This window comes from Zingiber officinale, chromosome 10B (genome assembly GCF_018446385.1).
Source record: "Zingiber officinale cultivar Zhangliang chromosome 10B, Zo_v1.1, whole genome shotgun sequence".
Classification (NCBI taxonomy): domain Eukaryota; kingdom Viridiplantae; phylum Streptophyta; class Magnoliopsida; order Zingiberales; family Zingiberaceae; genus Zingiber; species Zingiber officinale.
In genome coordinates, this window is record NC_056005.1 from 26278649 (window position 1) to 26301988 (window position 23340).

The window sequence follows — 23340 nt, forward strand, 5'->3', positions numbered from 1 at the left end:
ATAAAACTTTTTGGTACAAATTTATAAGAATAAAACTGATATACTTTTTTCTACTTACAAAGAGTAAAAGCTGCCGAGTTGTAAGATAACTTTGGGAAGGATGCTTAAAAGAAGGAAATATGAAACAAAGTACTAAACATCAATCAGGCATTGTGCCCAAAAGATCAATTGTCAATATTATTTATCAAGATGGTACGAATAAATGCAGAGAAAAGAAGGATGTATAAATATGATTTTATTTATCGAGCATATTCTGCTAATTGATGGGAGTCTGTACATGAAATGTTGTTTCCACAAGATGGAGTACAAAAATATCTCTACAAGAATCTTTGAACGCCTAGACTTTGTTTTGCACGACATCGACTTCGGCAATAAAATGAAGAGAAGGAATAGATGAAATGAAGGAATAGCTATTCCACTATTAGTTTTCCATAGAACACAATCAAATCATAAAGTGAATATCTAATAGAGACCACAGAGTTACATGCCAAGGCAAATTTATACATGAAACCTAGTTTAAAATGTTAGATGACACTATTTCTTCCTTTCGATAGCAATGTTTAAATATACTAAGACTTAATAGTTGATCCGTGGACCAAAGATTTAACTCATCCTTCCTGAAAACCTAGTGTCAAATCTTTTCACTTTAAACTCTTACATATGCATATACGCAAAAGGTTCAATTTTAGAGTCAGAGTGGGATATGGAAGTAAGTTTGACAACCTAGAAGACAAAATCCAGAATTTTAATTTCTTCAAAGACAAATTGCTCTCTGTTTTCCATTTGTTTAAGACCACACTAAGACTCCGTTGTTCTTATTGTACTTTGATCGTCATATAACAATTATCTAATGCTTATACATGAAGTTTCACCAGGAAGTGGAAAAAGGGATCACAAGGTAAAACTAGTAGATCTATCATATTAGTGTCAACGGAAGTAGCAGCAAGGCTGACCAAGAGATAGATAGGCCCTGAAAAACTCAAGCAACTAGAGCACAAACAGGAAAGTGAACAGCAAAGAAGAATAATTCAGAGGAAAATACCATTTTGGAAACCTTCTTCCAGAAATGTGGTGTAGGCCTCGCCAACAAGTAAGCCCTCTGCAATGCTCTCTCTTGCTCTTCCGTCCAATCCTTCGCAGCACAATCATGATAGACCTGGCCATCTCCTCCTGCAACCTCTTTCCTCTCCTCGACCAAGATTTCAACTTTCCTTCTCTTGTCCCGCTTTCCTTTCCTCTCCGCAACATCCTCCACCTTCCCTTCACCAACCAAACCAAGAACTCCGTCCGTGGTCACATGCGTAACCGCACTGGATGCCAACCTCGAGGACCTCCTCAGCTTCTGAGGCGTCTCTAGCGAACCAAGAACTCCATCCGCATTCACATGCCTAACCGCAATGGATTGCAACCTCAATGACCTCTTCACCTTCGGAGGCGTCTCTACCAAACCAAGAATTCCGCCCGCGTTCATGTGCCTGACCGCAATGGATGCCAACCTCGAGGACCTCCTCAGATTCTGAGGCGCCTCGACCGACCTCGAACCCCTAATCTTCCTCCCATCAGGAGCAATTTCTTTCGTGAATCTTCCACTTGAGCCGGGATCACTCTCGCTCTTCTTCGCCTCTCCTGAATCCAATCTAGAAGATCTTCGAAGGAAGCTGGGTGCCGGGACGGGAGGCGAAGTTAGTTTATCTTCAGAAGACGGCGTTGCATTGCTAGGTTTCTTCGTTTTCTTGTTGCCGTTCGAACGACTGGGAGTAGGTCGTCCAGTCGTCTCGATACTCTTTGATGTCTGGAATCGAGGAGATCCGCTGGGGATTTGGTGATACCTGAGTCGCCGGCCGGTTTGACGTGTCCCGGTGGTCGGAACTCTCTTGGCCATCTCGTCTATTCGGAGGCCGGAGCAAATGAAATTGTGTGACTTGAGGAAGAGGGGGAGTCGAGAGAGCGAAAAGATTCGAAATTAATGGGCCAATTGGGCTTTTACGACCCAATTTTGGTAATTTACAAGGGCGTCGTTTAATGCATCCTACTCTTCTAATCTGATCATTGAAAGATAGTTGAACGTTAAATAGATTCTCCTCATTGAAACAATAAAAAACTACTAGAGAAATTTAAAATAATTTTTGTAAATTATTTAATGCATATAACTCATTTAAATATTCAAATATATTTTAGATTAAATTAAAACACATTATCAAAATTGCATTGCGATTTAATAGTCATCTCTGTACAGAATTATACTACTTTTCATAACTGGCAACTCGATTTGTCACAAGCGAAGAAATAACCATGGGATGAGACTTTGGATTCCTCTAATTGAGAAGCTAGAATGCACTTATGTGCTTGTTTAAACTTTCTTAGATCTATACAAGAAACAAACACAAAATAAAACACAAATCAAGCACACAAAACAATCCATCGCAATCTCAACTGGAAAATTCCTAAAGGAAACGATAAACTCATTGTGGCAGACAAGTTCAAAAGTACGTATATATCAACCCAAGTGCACTGAAAGAGCCGCCGATTTTCAACACTATTGAAACCAAACCTGAAGTCCGAACATTCATATTGACCCTGCAAATCAATGTGCTGGCCCGGACTTCACTTGATCTGCCAAAAATGTAAAATGCAATTTTATTTGGGATTAAGATTAAGAACATTTAATTAGAAATATGATATTAGCTACTTTGAGAGATCGAACCAAAAGAGCAGCTTTCCAAAGAATGGGAAACATCACAAATCCTCCATCACAATTAAGACTTCACTTGATACAATTAAGACTTCACTTGATCCAGCTGCTTGGTTGGCCAACTGTGTACACTATTTCAACCATCCAAGTGTTTTTGCCACCAAGTGAGATTACTAAAATATCACCTCTTTGGTCATGCAACTGTGGTTCCTCAAACTGTCCATGGATCAGACAGATCAAGACAAGCCTGAAAATGGTAGATTTCAATAAAGTTGTACAGATCAATGAACAATAAAATTGTTTGATAACACTTAAGTAATCTACAATTCAAGATTGGGAGAAAGGTATCTGGAGATATGAGAGAATAAAATTCTTTGGTGCAATATGATCTCAGATTAGCATTTTGGCACATTAATCCTTGCCGCCAATAGCCCAGGCCGCATTGAACCCGGTTTGCAGATGCCAAAGGGGCTCATGCCACAACTTATCATCATTGTGATCTTAAAAATAATTAAGCACCAACATAAACCTGCAGGAAAAAGATAAAATCAAAGAAATAGCAGTCCATGTTAAAGTGGGAAAAAAGAATACAGAGTAGAGGACTCTTTACACAATATTTGTGCAATATCATGAACGAGTCCTAAAATTACAAAAAAACAAATAAATAAAATTGCATAATAAAAATGAAGGCATTGAAAAAAAGAAGAAAGAAAAGACAATAGTACGCACACAATTTTCCTTACACAATCGAATAAAATAAAAATTTGGAAAGCAAATGAAAGCTCAAATTAGAGAGGAGGGGAGGTGAATATCGATTTTAAAATAGAGCGAAGTCTTCACACTATCAATTGAAGAGTCACTGTTGGATCGTGAAAGTCGATAGAGAAGGGAGTGAATATCGATTTTAAAATAAAGCGAAGTCTTCACACTATCAATTGAGGAGTCACTGTTGGATCGTGAAAGTCGATAGAGGGGAGGGGTGGGTGAATATCGATTTTAAAATTCGTTCGGAAAGAGTTAAGCGCAGCGGAAACTATAAGCGAAAAGAAACAACAAAGCTAACACAGTTCGATTTACTTGGTTCGGAGCCTGTGTCGACTCCTACTCCAAGGCCCGCACACAAGGGTGTTTTCAATGGGCAATTTACTAGCAATTCGCAAAATATTACAAACTAAGTACAGGAATGCTAATAACAGAAAAGAATACCGACGAAAAACAAGAACTGAAAAGAAGAGCGCGTCGTCGGAGAGCTTTCGCAATGTCGGAAGAGCACAAGTGAGCAGATCGTTCGTTCTGAATTGATTAAGAAGCTCCACCCTTGACCCTTCTTTTATAGGATGCTCGGGGCGGCCGCAGCCCTTCGGGGCGCCCTGGTGTGAGATAGCAGGTCCAGCCAGTGAGCTTCACGTATCGACGACGTGATGGGGATAACATTTGCCTCCGGGCGCCCGGACCACCTTTCTCCAGAAACTCCTTTTCTTGCAAGACAAGGTTAGTCCGAGGCAAATATACAATATATATCCTGCAACACAAAGTGTTATCACAGTTTATAATTTGACAGAAAGAGCATTAATTAGATTCCGTCTCTCCGAGACCGGAATCTAGTCAAGATTAGAGCCGTCAATTTGGGTTAGGCCCGTCGGGTTAGCCCGCCCCGCCAAACCAATTAAGCGGGTTGGGTTGGAATTTTATCAACCCAAGTCCGCCATAGGCCGACCCGCCTAGGCCCGCGACCCACACGGGTCGGCCCGCGATGGGCTTGGGTTGACCCGCGGGTTGAGAAACACATGTAAGCAGTTTATATCAGTAGTTAATGCTGCAACTGCGAGAGTACCAGGGGTTAAATTGTAGTATTTCATTATCTTCTTCGTTGAGATGAATACTAATTAGGAAAAGCCCATACTTGTGAAGTTGAGTGTGATAGACAAAAGTTACAGAAATATATATACACACAAAGTTGATTAATCTTAAAAGTAGATGACCTTCTTATTTGATTCGTTTATGAGATAAATCTGAAACATACATTATGCACAATGAAGAGTTTGGTGTGTGTACCCAAACTAGATGGTCTTCTTAAAAGTAGATGACCTTCTAATTTGATTTGTTTACACACGCACAGTCAGGGTACCACTGATCTAAACTGCTCGACGCACAGCCAGGAGTCCTAATTACTATTCCTCTTCGTTGAACAATTTTATGCCAGTTTATTATCTTTCTTTGTTATAATTTTAAAATAAGAATAGTACTTTTGACCCAAAATAAGTACTTGTTTATGTCTATTTATATTTAAAATACTCGTTTATGAATACATTTAATTGATAAAATATTTCCGAAGTAAAACATTGAAGATATGAACTCTTTTTTTTAAATCTTATTTAAAAAATTTTATAGGCCCGCGGGTTGGCCCGCTAAACCCGCGACCCGCCTTGGATTGGGTTGGGTTGGAAATTTCCCAACCCACCAAGTTGACGACCCGCCCCGCTAAATGGTTGGCCCGCCACGGGCCGACCCGCCCCCCCCCCCCCCCCCCCCCCCCCCCCCCCCCATGAGTTGACCCATCTGACAACTCTAGTCAAGATCTCGACTTAGAGTTACTATTTTCATACTTATTTGAATCATCATGCTGATTATTTAAACTACTACTAGCAGAGGTATTTTGGTAAATATTATAGGATCGAAAAGAATATAGATATCTCCACAATGGTATGATATTGTTCTCTTTGGGCCTAAGCCCTCATGGTTTTGCTCTTGGGCTCTACCCAAAAGGCCTCATACCAATGGAGATACCTTTCTCTTATAAACTCATGATCTTTTCCATGTGTTTTCAATATGGGACTATGTTTGCAACCTTGCAACCCCAACAATCCCCCCCTCAAACAAAGGACCATGGGCTTCCCACGTCCGATCCTTGACCCACCAGGTCTTCCTGCCCCTCGGTCTACCCGACCTACTAGGACTTCCTTGCCTAGTCACTAGGACTTCCTTGCCTAGCCGCAACTAGGACTTCCTGCCCCTCGGTCCACCCGACCTACTAGGACTTCCTACCTGGTGTCTGGTCCTCTTGATCCGAACATAGGAGCCCCCACTTTCTTTGTTCAAGGTCAATATTGTACTCACATGGTTCAATCAGACCATAGCTCTTGTGCACAGTCGGCGGTTAAACCTTCTGGCAGTCCGGGCTCTGATACCAATTATAGGATCGAAAAGAATATAGATATCTCCACAATGGTATGATATTGTCCACTTTGGGCCTAAGCCCTCATGGTTTTGCTCTTGGGCTCTACCCAAAAGGCCTCATACCAATGGAGATACCTTTCTCTTATAAACCCATGATCTTTTCCATGTGTTTTCAATATGGGACTATGTTTGCAACCTTGCAACCCCAACAAATATTACTAACCTTGAGCGCAACCCCTAATTCAGTAGGCTTTTCTGTTGGATCTGACTCAAGTTTGGATTCGATTTCGACTTGATCCTCTAACTCCAACGGCTCCTCGTGAATTTTGATCAACTGGATCAAAACCTCATATACATTCTTGTACTTTCCTAGCCTGCATAAAACATTGTTAGGTAAAATATCACAAATAATTTTACTTACTTTTTTGTTCAGTTCCGAGTCCTGAGAAGGTTTTCTCAATATTAGCACATAATCAAAATCTAGTCTTCCTAAGAAGCATTCAATTAATCGCTTCCAGTAGTTGAAATCCTGATCGTATGGTGGTGGTTCGTGGGGGTTCCGTCCTTCTTGAAGAGACATTGGTCTTGCACACAAGGAAATAGAAAAAAAGTCCCAAGACTTGGTTTTGGATTAGCAGTGTTGGAGAAAAATATAGTATTTCACTATTTTCGAAAAAAATAATAAAATATTATTAAAATATTAATAAAAAAATATTATTTCAAATTTTTGAAAATGTATTATTTTGTCAATATTAAACAATGGTGAAAAGATGACGAAGTATTTTTTAAAAATAGCTTTGGAGGGGAAAAAATGAAAGGCATAATATAACAACCCAAATTTCCTCTTTTCGAGCCCTAATAGTAATTATAAATATTTATAAATGTTTTAGAAATATTCTAGAGATTTTTAGAAATTTTTAGAGTATTTTTATGTAATTTTCGGATTTCGTTTGGTATTTTTACCAAGAGAAACAAAGTTGAGGCAAAAAGAGGTTGGGTCGAGGTTCAAACCGGAGACCCCTAGTTAAACAAAGTCTTAAGTGTTTCGGATGACCAGGAACCCAGCAGGGCCGTGCTGATCAAATAAAGGGCGAAAGAAATTTAAGCAGTAGTAGATAACGGAAAAACCTAAGTATAAGAGGGATAAGTTAAGAGAGGAGTTGAGGTTTTATTTTCCGTGACCTAAACTTCTCCTTCTCCTGACTGCACGCGCGTCGTTCTCTGCTTGGGCGGGAACGAAGAAGGAAGCTAGGGCTTCGTCTCCGGCGGCCGGCCAAGGATCAATCCGAGGGTTTTTTTTTCACATCCTCACGATCCTCTCATCGAGGAGAACGCGTAGACGCGAAGAGTCGCCGGAAATTTCAAGCTCTCCGAAACCCTAGAAGTCGATTTCGGTTGTAAGTCCAAGAACAAAGGTAAGTGTTTCTCACCTGCAGTAGGAGTAGCTCTTGGAGTCTTGTTTCTTCTTGTTTCTTTTTGAAGCATGCTATAAGGAACGACGCTTTTGAGCTTGCTGCCGTGAATCTCAAAGAAAGAAAATGAATGATATAGGTTAAGCATGTGGGTTGTTTTTCCTTCAGGCCTTGTAATTAGTATTTTCAGATTTCGATTTAGATCCTTCTATTTTGTTACCTTAATGGGCATGATCGGTTCATGTAGAGCCTTGTAGGTTTCGGATTCTGCTACTAGGCAATGAACACAAAATGGTTTGGATTAATTTTGAGCATGTAGTTTAGTTTCTTCCTTGCTGTGCAGTCCGGTTTGTGCTGTGAAAGGGGCACGAACAGCCCTTACTGCTAGGTTTTGTTTGTGTTATGAAACGAAGACGAACAACCTTTTAAGCTTACTGTTTAAATTGCAAGGCATTTTCTTTTATTAGAAGTATTAACAAGTAACAAGTATTTTACTTGAAGAGGCTAGTACCCGACTTCCGAGGTTGTCGTTAAACAAATCCAGGTGACCGGTTCCGAGGTCTCGGCCCTGGTAAGACCAAGGTCTTCACCCTCGTAGGACTGGTGGTTTGCCACCCCAGTCTCTATTTGGGAGCGCGCTTTGGTACTACGCCTGGGCCCAAGAAGAAAATTATAATTATTTTGAAGTATAAAGGTATAAGTGATCCGGCAGTAAGAATGGGGGACCCACTTCCTGAAGGGTCTCAGCTTGAGAACCGATGAAGGGCTGACTAAGCGGTTAATGGCCGAGCCGATCAGCCGGGTAGGTCCGAGCGGAGTTAGAGATAACCCATCCATGGGTTTGGGTTTCCGATGCCAAGGCAGGAGGATCGAAGGGCCGACCAGGAGCCCGAACGGCAGGGGCCAAAGAGCCGAGCGGGCAACCCGCCCGGACAAAATAAGGGCGAGGGGACAAAAAGGTGGCCGAGCGGCCTATGCGCTCGGCTCGGGATATGGGATATCGGCAGAAGCATGTCTGATGATTAGGCCGTACACAAGATCGCACGATGGAGGATCTTGCCGTCACATCATGGAAAGGTTGATACAGTAGCAGTATGGCCTCATGGACGCCTTTTCTGACGGATCCATATCTGGGCATGGCCCTTCTGACAGACCCATGCCTGGGCATGGTCAAATGCAGGTGGTTGCTTTGATTGGCGCGCCCAGGCTTCTTCGAGGGGTCTATATAAGGCCTCCATTTCTTCACCGGAGGTATGCACGTCTTCATCTTGAGGCCACCTTTTTGTCATTCCTCGCCTGACTTGAGCGTCGGAGGACCGTCGCCGGGACACCCCTCCCGGCTCGGTTTTGTTGCAGGTTCGCCGGAGCACTCGAGGATCCAGCAGAGAGCGCCACGTGCCTAGCGTCCGCTGACTCTTGATTCGGACAGGATCAAATTGGCGCCGTCTGTGGGAACGCTCCTGCATCCGATCGGAGACAATGGACGAGGCTGGACGACAACACACGGTGACGCTTTCAACAGAAGAACTCGATGCTCTGGTCGAGATGAGGGCCGCCAAACTCATGGAGCAAAAACAAAAAGCATCCGCCGAGCGGGCGGAGCAACAAGCAACATCTGCGTCTGGTGGCCGAGCTCCAGCCACCGTCGCATTCCATCGGGCCTTATTTCGCACCCCTGAAGTCATACCAGCCCGAAGAGATAGAGGATCTTCCTCAGATGAAATGCCAAGGCGGGATGACAGGAAGGGGAAAGCTCCCCGAGCGGACTCCTCCCCCGAGCGGATCAATCGCCAATTTTCGGAGGCTATCCTACGAGACCCTCTGCCCAAGCACTACGTGCCTCCGACGATCGGCGAATACAATGGAACAACAGACCCGGATGATCATCTGGGTAAGTTCGATAATACAGCCACGCTCCATCAGTACACAGATGGAGTAAAGTGTAGAGTCTTCCTTACCACCCTCTCGGGATCGGCTCAACGATGGTTTCGGAGGTTGCCGGATGGATCCATCACGAGCTTCAAGGAATTCCGAACGGCCTTCCTCCACCACTTCGCCAGTAGTCGGCGTTGAGTCAGCCCGGATCCAGAGCTATGATGATGACAATGCCGAACGAAGAAACATGGAGCTGGACTTGGTAGAAGAGGAGAGGGCAAAGGCGTCCATTCGGCTGATGGCATACCATCAGCGGATGAAGCAAAACTACAACCGGCGCGTAATTCCCAGATCGTTCCAAGTCGGCGATCTTGTCTGGAAGAGAGTCAAGCCGGTCGGCGACGTCGGCAAGCTTGAAGCTCCATGGGCAGGCCCTTTCAAAATCATCGAAAAGCTCCGCTCGGGCGCGTATTATCTGGAGGACGAGGACGGACGGCAGCTAGATAGGCCGTGGAGCGCGAACCACCTCCAGCCTTACCGGGCGGGGTGAAAGGTGTATCACTGTAAATCACCTTGTGTATTTCATTTTTCGACTAAATACTTGAAATGCAGAGATGAAAAGTCAAAGGAGCGAATATAAGGCATTATCATCGTAACGCGAAGGCCCCCGAGCCGACCGGCCGGGAGGTTTATATGGTTAGACTTGTAAGCAAATAACCCGTGCTGTTCGGCCGGGCATAAATATTGTTCAAGCGCTCGAGGAACGAAGGCCCCGCGCCGTTCGGCCGGAGGTAAATTGGTCGAGCCAAGCGCTCGAGGAACGAAGGCCTCGCGCCGTTCGGCCGGAGGTAAATGGGTCGAGCCAAGCGCTCGAGGATCGAAGGCCCCGTACCATTCGGACGGAGGTATATTATCCGAGCCAAAATGCTCGACGAAGTAGACCCTGAGCCGTTCGGCCAGGAGGGCATTATCCAAGCTGGGTGAAAGGCAAAGAGCTACGCCGGACGGAAGCGTCAAAATTAGCCTTAACGGCCGTCTAGCCTAGACGTTAAACCGTAGAGCCGCGCCGATCGGCTATAAACATCCGCGCCGACGAGCACCGTCGTTAAAAATCGAGAGCCGCGCCGATCGGCTATAAACATCCGCGCCGACGAGCACCGTCGTTAAAAATCGAGAGCCGCGTCGATCGGCTATAAACATCCGCGCCGACGAGCACCGTCGTTAAAAATCGAGAGTCGCGCCGATCGGCTATAAACATCCGCGCCAACGAGCACCGTCGTTAAAAATCGAGAGTCGCGCCGATCGGCTATAAACATCCGCGCCGACGAGCACCGTCGTTAAAAATCGAGAGCCGCGCCGATCGGCTATAAACATCCCGAGCGGAAGAACGAATATCAAAGTAAGAAACCGTGGAAACTACAAATATTAAAAAATTCAGGCCCGATTGGGAGTTGGTCCTTCGATACTCGGCTTTGTGGACTTCACGCAGGCAGGATACGTGCAAAGTGAGTAGGCTACCTCGCTCGGACTCTATGCAATGTGCCAAGCCGATCGGACGCGTGAAGGAGAACCCTTAAGAGCAGGACTGACTCTAAGTATCAACGTTAAGCAAACAGAAGAATATTATGGACAATGAGTAGGAAAACAAGCAAAGGAGCAGCGTTTCTTTAGAAGAAGAATTATGCCGAACGGCACGCACAAAAATTTTACATCCGTCGAGCGGATGAAATACAGAAGGTACTCGAAATAACCCGCCTCACTCAGGGTCTTCAAAGTTGAAGAAGGCGTCAGGAATATCATCAATCATGGCCGCCAGGTCGGAGGCGGGAATATGCATTCCCTCGGGAAGGTGGCCCCCTTTCTTCAAGTATGTCACGGTGACCTTGACCGCTTCGACGAAAGTGGAAGAGACGTTGCCACCGAATTTTAGGCCGAACCTCTCCGAGTGGAGGTATTCCTGGCGCGCGACTGCTAGGCGACTCGGCTCTCCCTCTTTATATTTTCTGAGTGCCGCTCGGGAAGCGGTTAAGGTGTCTTGAACAGCCTTCAAGTCCACCTCGGCCTTTGTGCGCTCTGCCGAACGGATCTCCCGCTCGGCATTCAGCTCGGCCTCTAGCTTCTTAGACTGCTGATCTAGGGCCCGGACTTCGACTTTCATTTTATCCAGATCAGCAATCGCTCGCCTCTTTCGGCCACTGGCGCGCTTCACGTCCCCGTCCCGCTTCTTCACCAAGTCTTCGAGTCGGGCCACCTCCGCAGCCAGATCGGCAGCCTTCTTCTGTTCGGCCTCGAGGGTTTGTTTCTCCCGCTCGGCCGACGGACCCCCCGACAATTGAAGTTTTTCCAGGAGACCCTCCAGCTCGGCTAGCCGACGGCTAGTGGCGATTTGCTCAGCCCAGCGCTATAAAGGAAATAATGAAATCAGGAATCAAATAGTGGCAGGGAACAGGAAGAAAAATGAATACCTGAGTGGCCTGCTGCATGTTGTTGTCGCCAAGCTGCTTGGGCGTCATGAGGGCCGCTTGAATCTGCGCGTCCTCAAAAAGCTTGGCAAGCGGGCCCGTCAAGGTTATTTCGTGAACGGGGCTTGAGGGCCGATCGGCGGACAGTAAATATTCCTCCGATGGGAATCGGAGGGTGGTCCTGATGGTAGGGTGGCCGGCCGGCGCTTCTTCAGCTGCAGTCGCCTGGCCAGAGGACTCCCCTATGGTGGAAGTTTCGCCCAACCGACGTAAGCGGCGACGAGTCCGGGGAGGAGAGTCGGTGGGCTGCGCAGGAGGCGATGTCACAGGAGTCCCGATCTGCGACGGCGTGCGATCGGGCGAAGTTACGCCGATCGGCTCATGTGGTTCCCCCTCTTGGGGTGGCGGAGGACCGGAGTCTCTTCGACGTTTTCGCCGAAGTTCTAGCGGTGGATCCCCGGACGGGGGAATTCCCAGCTCGGCGGGAGCCGAGGAAACGGGGCAACCTCTGTTTCAGGGGCGGACTGCGTCCCCCCTTCTCCTGCGTCGGCCGGTCGGCTGGGGATGAGGCCCCGCTCGGCGAGCTCTTTTTTCGTAGCCGCTTCGATTTCCACGGCTTTCAACTTCAGGTGGGCGGTAGCCTTGGATCGCCACATGACTTCAGCTGTAATAAACGAAATTAAAATCAATTAGACAAAAAAAGACTAAGAGTAAAGAATCCTTACTCATGCGGAAGGGGAGATTTGCCCGAACGGGAGACAATCCAAAAATATATAACACCCCCTTGAGCAGCAACTGGTCGATCTTGTATCGCTGACCAGACAACCAGTTTGCCGCATGAAGATAGGCTGGATTGCTTCTGAACTTGCCGAGCTCCGGTCTGCCATTGGTTCGGAATGCTGGCCGCTCGGGAAGTCGGATATAAAAGAAAAACTCCTTCCAGTGTTTGTTGGAGGTCGGCATGTTATCAAAAAATTTAAAGCCTATTCTACTTTGGAAAATGAAAGTGCCCGGCTCGGATTGTTTGGGATAGAAGAAGAAGTGGAATATTTTGGGGTCAAGAGGGATACTGTGCAGCTTGAAGAGGACGACCACCCCGCTCAGCAGCCTAAAGGAATTCAGCACAAGTTGGCCGAGCGGGATGCGAAAATAGTTACAAACCTCTACAATAAAGGGATGAGTAGGAAATCTAAGGCCACCCTGGAATTGGTCTAAAAAGAAACAGATTGTGCCGATCGGCGGATCATGTGGTCGGTCAGTCGGGTCGGCTATAATTATTTCATAGTTGTTGGGAATCCCATACGTCCGAACAAGGCGCCGAGCACCCTCCTCATCAAACCGACTCTCCATGGTCATATACCAGGGACCGTGAACGTTGGTGGCGGGTTCAGAGGAACTTGCCATCTCGGAGGAGCAAGAGGATAGCAAGAAATCGAAAGAAGGGGAGCGAAAGAGGCTAAATGGGCAGGGAAAACCTAGTAAGTGAAGGAAGAAGACTCACTGAGAAGGAAACGGGCGGAAAAGATCACCGGGGAAAAGGTAGCAGCCGGAAACTGGGACTGGATCGTCGAAGGCTACAGCGGCAGAGGAGGCAGACGGAGGAAGCACGAGCAAGCATGCGGCGAAAGGAGAAGACGGAGGCTTTATACTGCCGAGGTTGGTCGGCCTCCGCCGTCGGATGCAGGTCACGAAAGACGAGGCCATCATCCGACCGTCTATTTCAAAGCAATCGCGTCCCATCGTACTAAGCATCGCCGCCACGCGAGAAGAGCCACGTGGCGCCTTGCCACTAGGCGCAATTAATGCGCGTCATACCGCGCATGCTGCGACTTAATGGGGAGGATTTGCGCGATTTTCGAGAAGATTTAGGCAAGCAAACGTCCACGTTGAACAACAAGGCATCCGAAACGAAGAGCCGAGCGGCTGAATCCGGCATAAGGGCCGAACGGCTAAAAGGAAGATTATGGAAGCGGCGACCGCCCGCTCGGACACATATAGTCCACTTGACAAGGGAAGGCAAGTGATCCGGCAGTAAGAATGGGGACCCACTTCTTGAAGGGTCTCAGCTTGAGAACCGATGAAGGGCTGACTAAGCGGTTAATGGCCGAGCCGATCAGCCGGGTTGGTCCGAGCGGAGTTAGAGATAACCCATCCATGGGGTTGGGTGTCCGACGCCAAGGCAGGAGGATCGAAGGGCCGACCGGGAGCCCGAACGGCAGGGGCCAAAGAGCCGAGCGGGCAACCCGCCCGGACAAAATAAGGGCGAGGGGACAAAAAGGTGGCCGAGCGGCCTATGCGCTCGGCTCGGGATATGGGATATCGGTAGAAGCATGTCTGATGATTAGGCCGTACACAAGATCGCACGATGGAGGATCTTGCCGTCACATCATGGAAAGGTTGATACAGTAGCAGTATGGCCTCATGGACGCCTTTTCTGACGGATCCATATCTGGGCATGGCCCTTCTGACAGACCCATGCCTGGGCATGGTCAAATGCAGGTGGTTGCTTTGATTGGCGCGCCCAGGCTTCTTCGAGGGGTCTATATAAGGCCTCCATTTCTTCACCGGAGGTATGCACGTCTTCATCTTGAGGCCACCTTTTTGTCATTCCTCGCCTGACTTGAGCGTCGGAGGACCGTCGCCGGGACACCCCTCCCGACTCGGTTTTGTTGCAGGTTCGCCGGAGCACTCGAGGATCCAGCAGAGAGCGCCACGTGCCTAGCGTCCGCTGACTCTTGATTCGGACAGGATGTGGTTTGCCACCCCAGTCTCTATTTGGGAGCGCGCTTTGGTACTACGCCTGGGCCCAAGAAGAAAATTATAATTATTTTGAAGTATAAAGGTATAAGTTTTGAACAAATGAAATAAGTTTTACATAAGTCTGCAAATTCCAACAGGTTTAGCTTGATTTGGACCTTTTGTTATTAATGGTTTAACATGCTGATTAGACCCTTTTTCCCATTAATCTGTTAACGTGCTGTAGATCTTTTGTTGTTGGTTTTTTTTATACATGTAGTTCTAGATCCATTATTTGTGTAGTATAGCATTCCAGTTATAGATTTCTTTGTAAATTTTAAGCATGAACAACTCTAATTCAAGTGTGCAGCCAGATTCTTTTGTTTGGTGTTCCACATGTAAGAACAGACCTCCAATTGCAGTTTAGATTTGTTTAAGCAGTGCAATTTTAGATTTGTATCAAGCATTCAGTTTCAGTTTGTTATATATATATCTATATATGCACATTGAGTTTTTGTGAGTTAGACAGCGCTTACTAAGCATTCGCTTATAGTTACATTTCCTCTTACTGCAGATAAAGGAAAAGGAAAGCTACTGTGAAGGGGAGACGACAAGGAGGTGTGGAATGGATGTGTGATGTCTGGACTATGGAAGCCTTGGGACTTTGCTAAAGAATTTATTAAGATTTTGTATTTAGATTGGTTGTGAAATTAGGTGGATTAAGTCCTTCTTGCATTATTGGAATCATTCTTTCATGTTGATGGTTTATTCATAGAATGTTTTTATGTATTTAGAATTCTTCCATTTAAATTGTTATGCACATTAGTTCCATTATTTGAGTTGTATCACTGTCGCATGCATGTGCAGATTGATATATTTTAGTTGTGAACAAATGCTTGAGTAGGGTGTTGAGATGAGTCATTTATGTCTTCAGCTGCTAGTTAATTGTATGATTCGAGTTTTAAAAGAGTTCTAAGTATTACTATCAATATGTGGACGACATTAGTTAAGTAAAGTTAATAGTTAAGTAATGTCCCAACCTCACAGACTAGTAGAGAGGAGGGTGGGGTCGTTACACGTAAGGTTTTATTTTAAAGACGAACGATATCTAATGTTTCTTTAAAAAAACACCCCCTTTGTCTGATTGGCGGTTGTATCAAATCAGAGCGGTACCTGCTCTGATACCACTTGTTGGATCATGAAAGTCGATAGAGGGGGGGGGGGGTGAATATCGATTTTAAAATTCGTTCGGAAAGAGTTAAGCGCAGCGGAAACTATAAGCGAAAAGAAACAACAAAGCTAACACAGTTCGATTTTCTTGGTTCGGAGCCTGTGTCGACTCCTACTCCAAGGCCCGCACATAAGGGTGCTTTCGATGGGCAATTTACTAGCAATTCGCAAAGTATTACAAACTAAGTACAGGAATGCTAATAACAGAAAAGAATACCGACGAAAAACAAGAACTGAAAAGAAGAGCGTGTCGTCAGAGAGCTTTCGCAGCGTCGGAAGAGCACAAGTGAGCAGATCGTTCGTTCTGAATTGATTAAGAAGCTCCACCCTTGATCCTTCTTTTATAGGATGCTCGGGGCGGCCGTAGCCCTTCGAGGCGCCCTGGTGTGAGGTAGCAGGCCCAACCAGCAAGCTCCGCGTGTCGACGACGTAATGGGGATAACATTTGCCTCCGGGCGCCTGGACCACCTTTCTCCAAAAACTCCTTCTCCTGCAAGACAAGGTTAGTCCGAGGCAAATATACAATGTATATTATGCAACACAAAGTGTTAGGACAGTTTATAATTTGACAGAAATAGCATTAATTAGATTCCGTCTCTCCGAGACAGGAATCTAGTCAAGATCTTGACTTAGAGTTCCGAAATGGTTCTAAGTCGGATCGACGCGTCCTCATAGTTACTTCCCTCCAGTGACTTACTTTTACTTACTTGCCAGACATCCAGTCAGCCCTTTGACCCGTCTGGACTTCGTGCCAGCTATTCGGTCAGCCAGTCGACCTAGCTGGACTTCGTGTCAAATGTTCGGTCAGCCCGTCGACCCATTTGGACTTCGTGCCAGCTATCCGATCGGCTTGTTGACCTAGCTGGGCATAATGCCAGACATCTGGTCAGCCCGTCGACCTGTCTGGACTTCGCCTGCACACTCGATTAGAGTGTTAGACCACAACAAACCTAACTTAACCTAATTTGTCATTCATCAAAACCTGAGTTAGACCGTTAGTGCTAACCGCACCAACAATCTCTCCCTTTTTGATGGAATGACAACCTGGTTAAGTTAGTGAAAAAAAATATGCAAGTAAAAACAAGCATTTATAGGGTTTTTTAAGTTAGATTTTAAATTTGATATTTTGTTGCTCTAACTTAACCACCTATCCCTCCCCCTTTGGCATTCATCAAACATGAACATAGATCAAAAATGCAAATAAAAGAATACATCCAATGTAAACATTGCACGAAATAAGGTCAAGTTGACTTGAGGGAGTTTAAATTTTAAAACATAGTCAATTTAGCTTTTATTTCTTAACTTTTGTAAAATAACTAAGTTTTGAAAGATAGCTAATTTAGCAACATAACTTAGTATTAAGTTTGCAGATTAATTTTCAAAAGATAATTTTTGCAATACAAAAGCTAATTTTTCAAGTATTAAGTTAACCAAGTTTTAAAATTTCAAACTTTCAAAACATAAGTTTATATGTTCCAAAATTTAATTTTTCAAAATAAACTTGAACTTGAAACTTTCGAATACAAGTTCTATTAAGATAATTTTACACAAGTAAAGTTTTCAAAAATCAGGTAAAATTCAATGTTCAAAATTAAGTAAAATCCAATTTTCAAAGTTAAGTTTTTTTTAAAAAAAAATTAAAACTGAGTGAAATCTATTTTTCAAACCTAAGTTTGTAACGTTCAATTTTCAAGATTAAGTTGTAAAATCAAATTTTCAAAAACTAAGTTCTTATATATAAAAGACTTGATTTTATAAAGCTAGTTTTCAAAAATAGGTGTATCTAAAAAAAACAAAAATAAGTCAGATTTAGAGGCTAAGTTTTGAAACACAATAGCTAAGGGGGTGTTTGGTTGATGGATTTGGAAATGAGGGAATGAAATGATAGTAAAAAATAATGTTTGGATTGTGGGTTTGGGAATGATTACTAGATTTATGGGAATCACCAAACCCATATAACTTGATGGGTTTCATTTCCATTTCTATTTCCATTCCACCCTACTATCAAACCCATACCCATAGTCATTCCCATCATTTAACCAAACACCCCCTAAGTTTTGTGAAAAATAGCTAATTTGGGTAAAATAGCCGAGTTTTGAAAAATAGCTAATTTATAAAGATAACTTTGGAAAGTATAATTTTTCAAACTTAAGAGTTAATTTTTAAATAGCAGCTTTACAAAATTTTCCAAAATCTAGTTTTACAAAAATAGCAGTTTTGACTGGAATTTTCAAAAACAGGAAAATCTAATTTTGAGAAATTCAATTTCTAAAATAATTTTTCAAAGATAACTTAGAGAGGAATTTTCAAAATCACAGCTTGCAAAATTAAAACATTTTAAAATATTCAGTTTTCTCACTTAAAAAATTTTATCTTTTAACCTCAGAAAAAAATTTGAATTTTCAAGACTAAGTAAAAGTTGTTTTCCAAAAACTAAGTAATTTTTTTTTTAAAACAGTGTAGATTTCAACTTTTAAATTAAATTTTCAAAAGCAAGTAAGCTCTGATTTTCAAAACCAAGAAAAAGAATTCAATTTGTTTACATAACTTAGTTTGTAAAATTTAATTTTCAATTTGAAAGAAACTAAATAAAAACATTTAAAATTTAAAAACAACTTACTTTTTAAAAGAAATAGACTTAGAATAAGAGAACGTTTTTCTAATACAAATTTTAAAATAAATAATTAAGTCCTCCCCCTGAATCCAAAAATTATTTAAAATAAAGCTTTTGAAAATATTTTCAAAAAAAAAAATTTTTGAAGTAAATTTTTTTTTTTTAAATAAATTGAGATAGAATTTTCTAAAGAGATTTTAAAGACAAATTTGAAAAACACTTAAGGAGATAATTTTTTAAGTAAAAAATAAACCTCCCCCTAAATTTGATACTCCTTTAATTTATTACTCTCCCTTAATTTATTAATCTTCCTTATTTTATTACTCCACCTTAATATAATGCTAAGGTTTAGGTGTGTTAAATTTCAAAGCCCTAACACATTTTTCTAATTCAGTAACACTTATATTATTTATATAATTATCTCTGTATCCTAGGTATAATTGTTTATTTGAGTTTGATTAATCAATAATCAATTTTAGATTCAGTCGTTTAAACTTTAGTTTAAGGTTAAATAAGATAAGTTTTTATTAATTCAATAACAGTTAACCATTATTGATTAATTTTTACTTGATTTAATAATTTAACACTTAATAAAATAATTTAAATTTCGTATTAATTATCTTAATATCAATGGATTGAAACTAATAGTTATAATTTATATTTTATTTTTCATTTACTTAATCTTTAAGTTTTAATTAAGTAACGTAAGTTATAATTAGGATTAGCTAAGTAACTTAAGTTAATTTAAGTTTAAGTTTTGATTAACTTAAGTCTTAGAGTTACAACGACCTTTAAAGTCTTTTAAAATAATTTTTAAAACAATTTAAAAAATGCTTTTTTAAAAAGTTTTTAAAATAATTTTTAAAATATTTTTTTAAATGATTTTTAAAAGTTTTTAAAATAATTTTTTAAGAGAATTTTTAAAATGATTTTACATTTTTTAAATTTAAAATATTTTTTTAAGAGAATTTTTAAAATAATTTATAAAAGTTTTTAAAATGATTTTTAAAATAATTACTAAAAGAGTTTTTAAAATAATATTTTAAAAGAGTTTTTAAAATAATTTTTAAAAGAGGTTTTTAAAGTTTTCAAATAAATTTTAAAATGTTTTTTTAAAGAATTTTAAAATGATTTTTAAAGAATTTTAAAATGATTTTTAAAAGAATTTTTAAAATGATTTTTAAAAGATTTTTTTAAAATAATTTTTAAAAAGGTTTTTAAATTTTTTTTAAAATAATTATTAAAATAATTTTTAAAGATTTTTTTAAAAAAATTAAAATGATTTTTTTAAAAAAATTTTAAAATAGTTTTTATAATTATTTTTTAAAGGTTTTTTTAAAAAAATTTAAAATAATTTTTAAAATGATTTTTAAAGATTTTTTAAAATAAAATTTAAAATGATTTTTAAAGAATTTTTAAAATAATTTTTAAAATGATTTTTAAAGAATTTATAAAATAATTTTTAAACAGGTTTTTAAAAAAAATTTAAAATAATTATTAAAATGATTTTTAAAGAATTTTTAAAATAAATTTTAAAATAGTTTTTAAAATGATTTTAAAAAGATTTTTTAAAATAATTTTTTTTAAAATGTTTTTTTAAAAGAATTTTTTAAAAGTTTTTAAAAGAGTTTTTAAAGAATTTTTCAAAATGATTTTAAAATAATTTTTAAAATAATTTTAAAAGATTTTTTTTAAAGATTTTTTAAAAATGATTTTTAAATAATTTTTAAAATAATTTTCAAAATGATTTTTTAAGAATTTTTTAAAATGATTTTTAAATAATTGAATTTTTAATTTAAAATAATTTTTAAATAAATTTTAATAGTTTTTAAGTTTAAAGTTAATTTAAAAAATAATTTTTACGTTTAAAGTTAATTTTAATTGTAATTAATTTTAATTTTAATTTTAGTTTTCAATTTAATTTTAATTATAATTTGAAATTTAATTTTAATTATAATTTGAAATTTAATTATAATTTTAATTATAATTTTAATTTTAATTGTAATTTAATTTTAATTTTAATTGAAATTTAATTTTAATTATAATTTGAAATTTAATTTTAATTTTAATTATAATTTGAAATTTAATTTAAATATTAATTTTAATTTTAAATTTAATTTTTATTATAATTTGAAATTTAATTTTAAAATTTAATCTTTAGTTATCTCACATTATCTAAATTTTTAATGAATCCTATAATTTATTGAGATGAATTAGGTTTAATTTCAGGGTTTAATTTAACTTTGTGTTAAATTCAGGTTTTACTTTCGGTGCAACAAACATGAATTCTCTGGATAAACTTCTGGGCTATGGTGAGTCACCTGGACATCATTAGAGTAACCATATTTTCGAAGTTTTCCGAATAGTTCTATCCACTGAACTTAATACAAAATCTTGGTTTAACTGGTTATGATTCGTAAGGAGTAACTTCGGCTAGTTCCACTTAGGCAAATGCAACAGGTTGAAGTCATATCTTCGTAGACATGAATAGACTAAGCTTCCCTAACGTACTATCATCCAAAACTTCACCAGTACCGTAGGTCAAGTTAAACTTTTGTCTCTTTTTATTCTAGTGCTAATTACCTTACCAGGTAGGTTAGTTTCGATTATCCTACAAGATAAAATTAAAATCAAAATCAAAATCAAACTCTACAATTTTCTAGAAAATCCTTTATCCTTCTAAAAATCATCAAGAGCATCTCAGAAAAGGAGAAAAAAAGGGGACCTGAAGATTGTTCTCCTTGATATAAGCCCAAATCTTCTTGAGCGCTTGAGTCCGGGGGATCTACACCTCGCCAACCACCGCCTGGAGTTGAGGCGACACTGGCCTGGGCTTGGTGATGCCCCTCTGCTTCTTCTTCTTCTCTGCCTCATCCGTCCCCGCCTCCGCTGCCACGCGGAGAGCCCCCGCGGCAGCCCACCTTCCCGGGATGAGCGCGGCACGGCGTGGCAGCGTGATAGGGGACGCTAGATCGCCGACAGAAAGTGCGGTGAGAAAGCCTGTGGCCGCCGCCATGGTCGGAGCTCCGTTTGGTTCGTGCAAGAGGATTCGAAATTGGACGGAGGCGGTGAGAGAAAGATAAGAGAGAGAAGCCCAGCACGACTCCACTTCATTGGACCGATCCGTTTGAACTTTGAAGCTGGACCCACTGCCAAAGCCGACGCTGCAGTCATCATGGCCGTCCAAATACCCGCACGAATCGTAAGGAAAATGATCACAACCGACCAGACCTCCCCATCTCACGCCCGCCAGGGCGAAATCGCTGCGCGTTACGGTCGCAGCACTCCTTGGAGCGGGCGAGGTCGATTTCCCTTCGAGGCGCTATGGTTCTCACAAGCTTCGACGGCGTCAGCATTGGCCTTGGTATGTAGTCTCGGCCATCGTTTAGCTCTCTGGCTGTTCCCTCCAAATCTGATTCCTTTTCATATTTTCCCTCCCAAGGGTTCGGGATTGGATGCGGTTTTGGAGTTGGATGGGGTTTTGGAGGTAAAAATACCTTCTTTGTTTTTTTCTAGATCTAGTTTGAGATGTATATTAGACTGTGATCCTTTCTTGTTAGTGTGTTTGCTGTATCAGCAACAAAAAAGAGATAATTGAAGATTGCATGGTTTTTTAAAATTTTTTCTGTGAAATGAGATATGTAATACGGTAAGGGTGGCAAAGGAGGTTCCTTTGCTAGCCTTAGCTGATTTCGCTTTGATGTGCAGCTATAGAGTAATTGTTCAGTGGATAAAGACAACAAGGATCTTTTCCTTTCTTAACATTACTACTATAGAGATTCTTAATTGATGTGCAAAGTAATATAGATATAGAGGTTGTACTGAGGAATGTGACCCTAAATTTTCAACACATTAGGGCACTCGTGTTGCCCACTTTCCCTAGTTGAAGTCTAAGAAAATAAATGGATGCATTAGAACTAAGGAAGAGAAAGAACAGATAGCAACAGTGCTTTAGTAGGGACTTTTATTATGCATAAGATCCCAAAGCATGTTATTTTCCAAGGGTTTTATTATATTATGGTTTTATGTATTATGTTATTAGGACAGGAGTTTATTGTTATATTACTACGTTTAAGGAGTTATTAGTGGAAATTATTAGTGGAATAGTGAGGGTTCATATGGAGTTGGTGAGCATTTAGAAACTTATCCATTCTCGTTGATACATTACTTACATGTGCATGAGCAAAGAAGAAGAAACAAACAGTCATAACAAGTTCGCTTGTCTTTCCTCATAAGAGTTGTGTTCTCCTAGGGAACACTTGTTACATTGAAAATTCTCAATCACATGAACTCGCAACTATCCAAATGCTTGTGGCTAATCATCCTGTGCCTGTAACACCTATATTTTTACCTCTCTCACATCACATAACTGTCAATTGGAAGGCATAAGCTCGTATGATTTGCATTTATATGCGGTACATGGATCATACATATTGTGTGATTGACATCTTGAGCATTTTATTGCTAGAAAAATCTAGCTATTTTTAATGAAAGAAAATGGTAAAAGAAATCATGGTCCATACTTCTAAGATGAGCGGATTAAATTGCCATAAAATCTACCTAGCGATGCCAAAAGAGATCTATATCCCTGACCTCATATGTCCACGTGGACCGCCAGGATGAGCGGATTTGCTGCAACTATCCACGAATTTATCTACCGATCGTGGCGAAGGAACAGAGTCGGAGTTAAATTTGTCACTAAATTTTTGTGGAATTTGGTAAATAATCGCCCCGAGTAGCCGAAGGCTAGCGGAGCTAGGTAGGGTTTTTTGCACAACGCCGGCGAACGGAGCCTTAGGGTTCGTCGGCGAGGTCATCACTCCCTGGAAGGGCTTTGTCACGCCCCGGGGAAGTCCCATGTCCGAAGAAATTTCGGCAGCATCTTCCTTGTACGGGTGACAATCTGAAACTTTTTTACAATGTCATCTGGGCCACATATACATCGTCCAACACGGCCGAAACAATAACAAAAATAAAATATAACACACATCCAAACATCCACGCAGTTTAATAGTGAACAACTAAAGCAATGATAAGAAGACTCAAAAACAATCCTACTCAACTATACCCATAAAGCTCAAAACATATTTCCTACTCCACTACACCCTTAAAGCACAAATCCGACGGATTAAATCCACTCAC

At 41.0% G+C, this 23340-nt stretch overlaps 1 protein-coding gene and 1 long non-coding RNA gene across 2 annotated transcripts; both read right to left on the reverse strand.

The window, feature by feature from the left end:
- Positions 1-979: 979 nt before the first annotated feature.
- On the reverse strand, positions 980-1882 carry LOC122029025. The gene has a single exon (XM_042587988.1). The coding sequence runs from the start codon at positions 1880-1882 to the stop codon at positions 980-982; it is 903 nt and encodes a 300-aa protein (XP_042443922.1).
- A 542-nt stretch (positions 1883-2424) lies between these two features.
- On the reverse strand, positions 2425-21287 carry LOC122029888. Its single transcript, XR_006125224.1, has 3 exons — positions 20924-21287; positions 2705-3221; positions 2425-2613 (listed from the first exon to the last, which is right to left on the reverse strand). It is a non-coding gene; the product is annotated as an uncharacterized LOC122029888 (long non-coding RNA).
- Positions 21288-23340: the final 2053 nt, after the last annotated feature.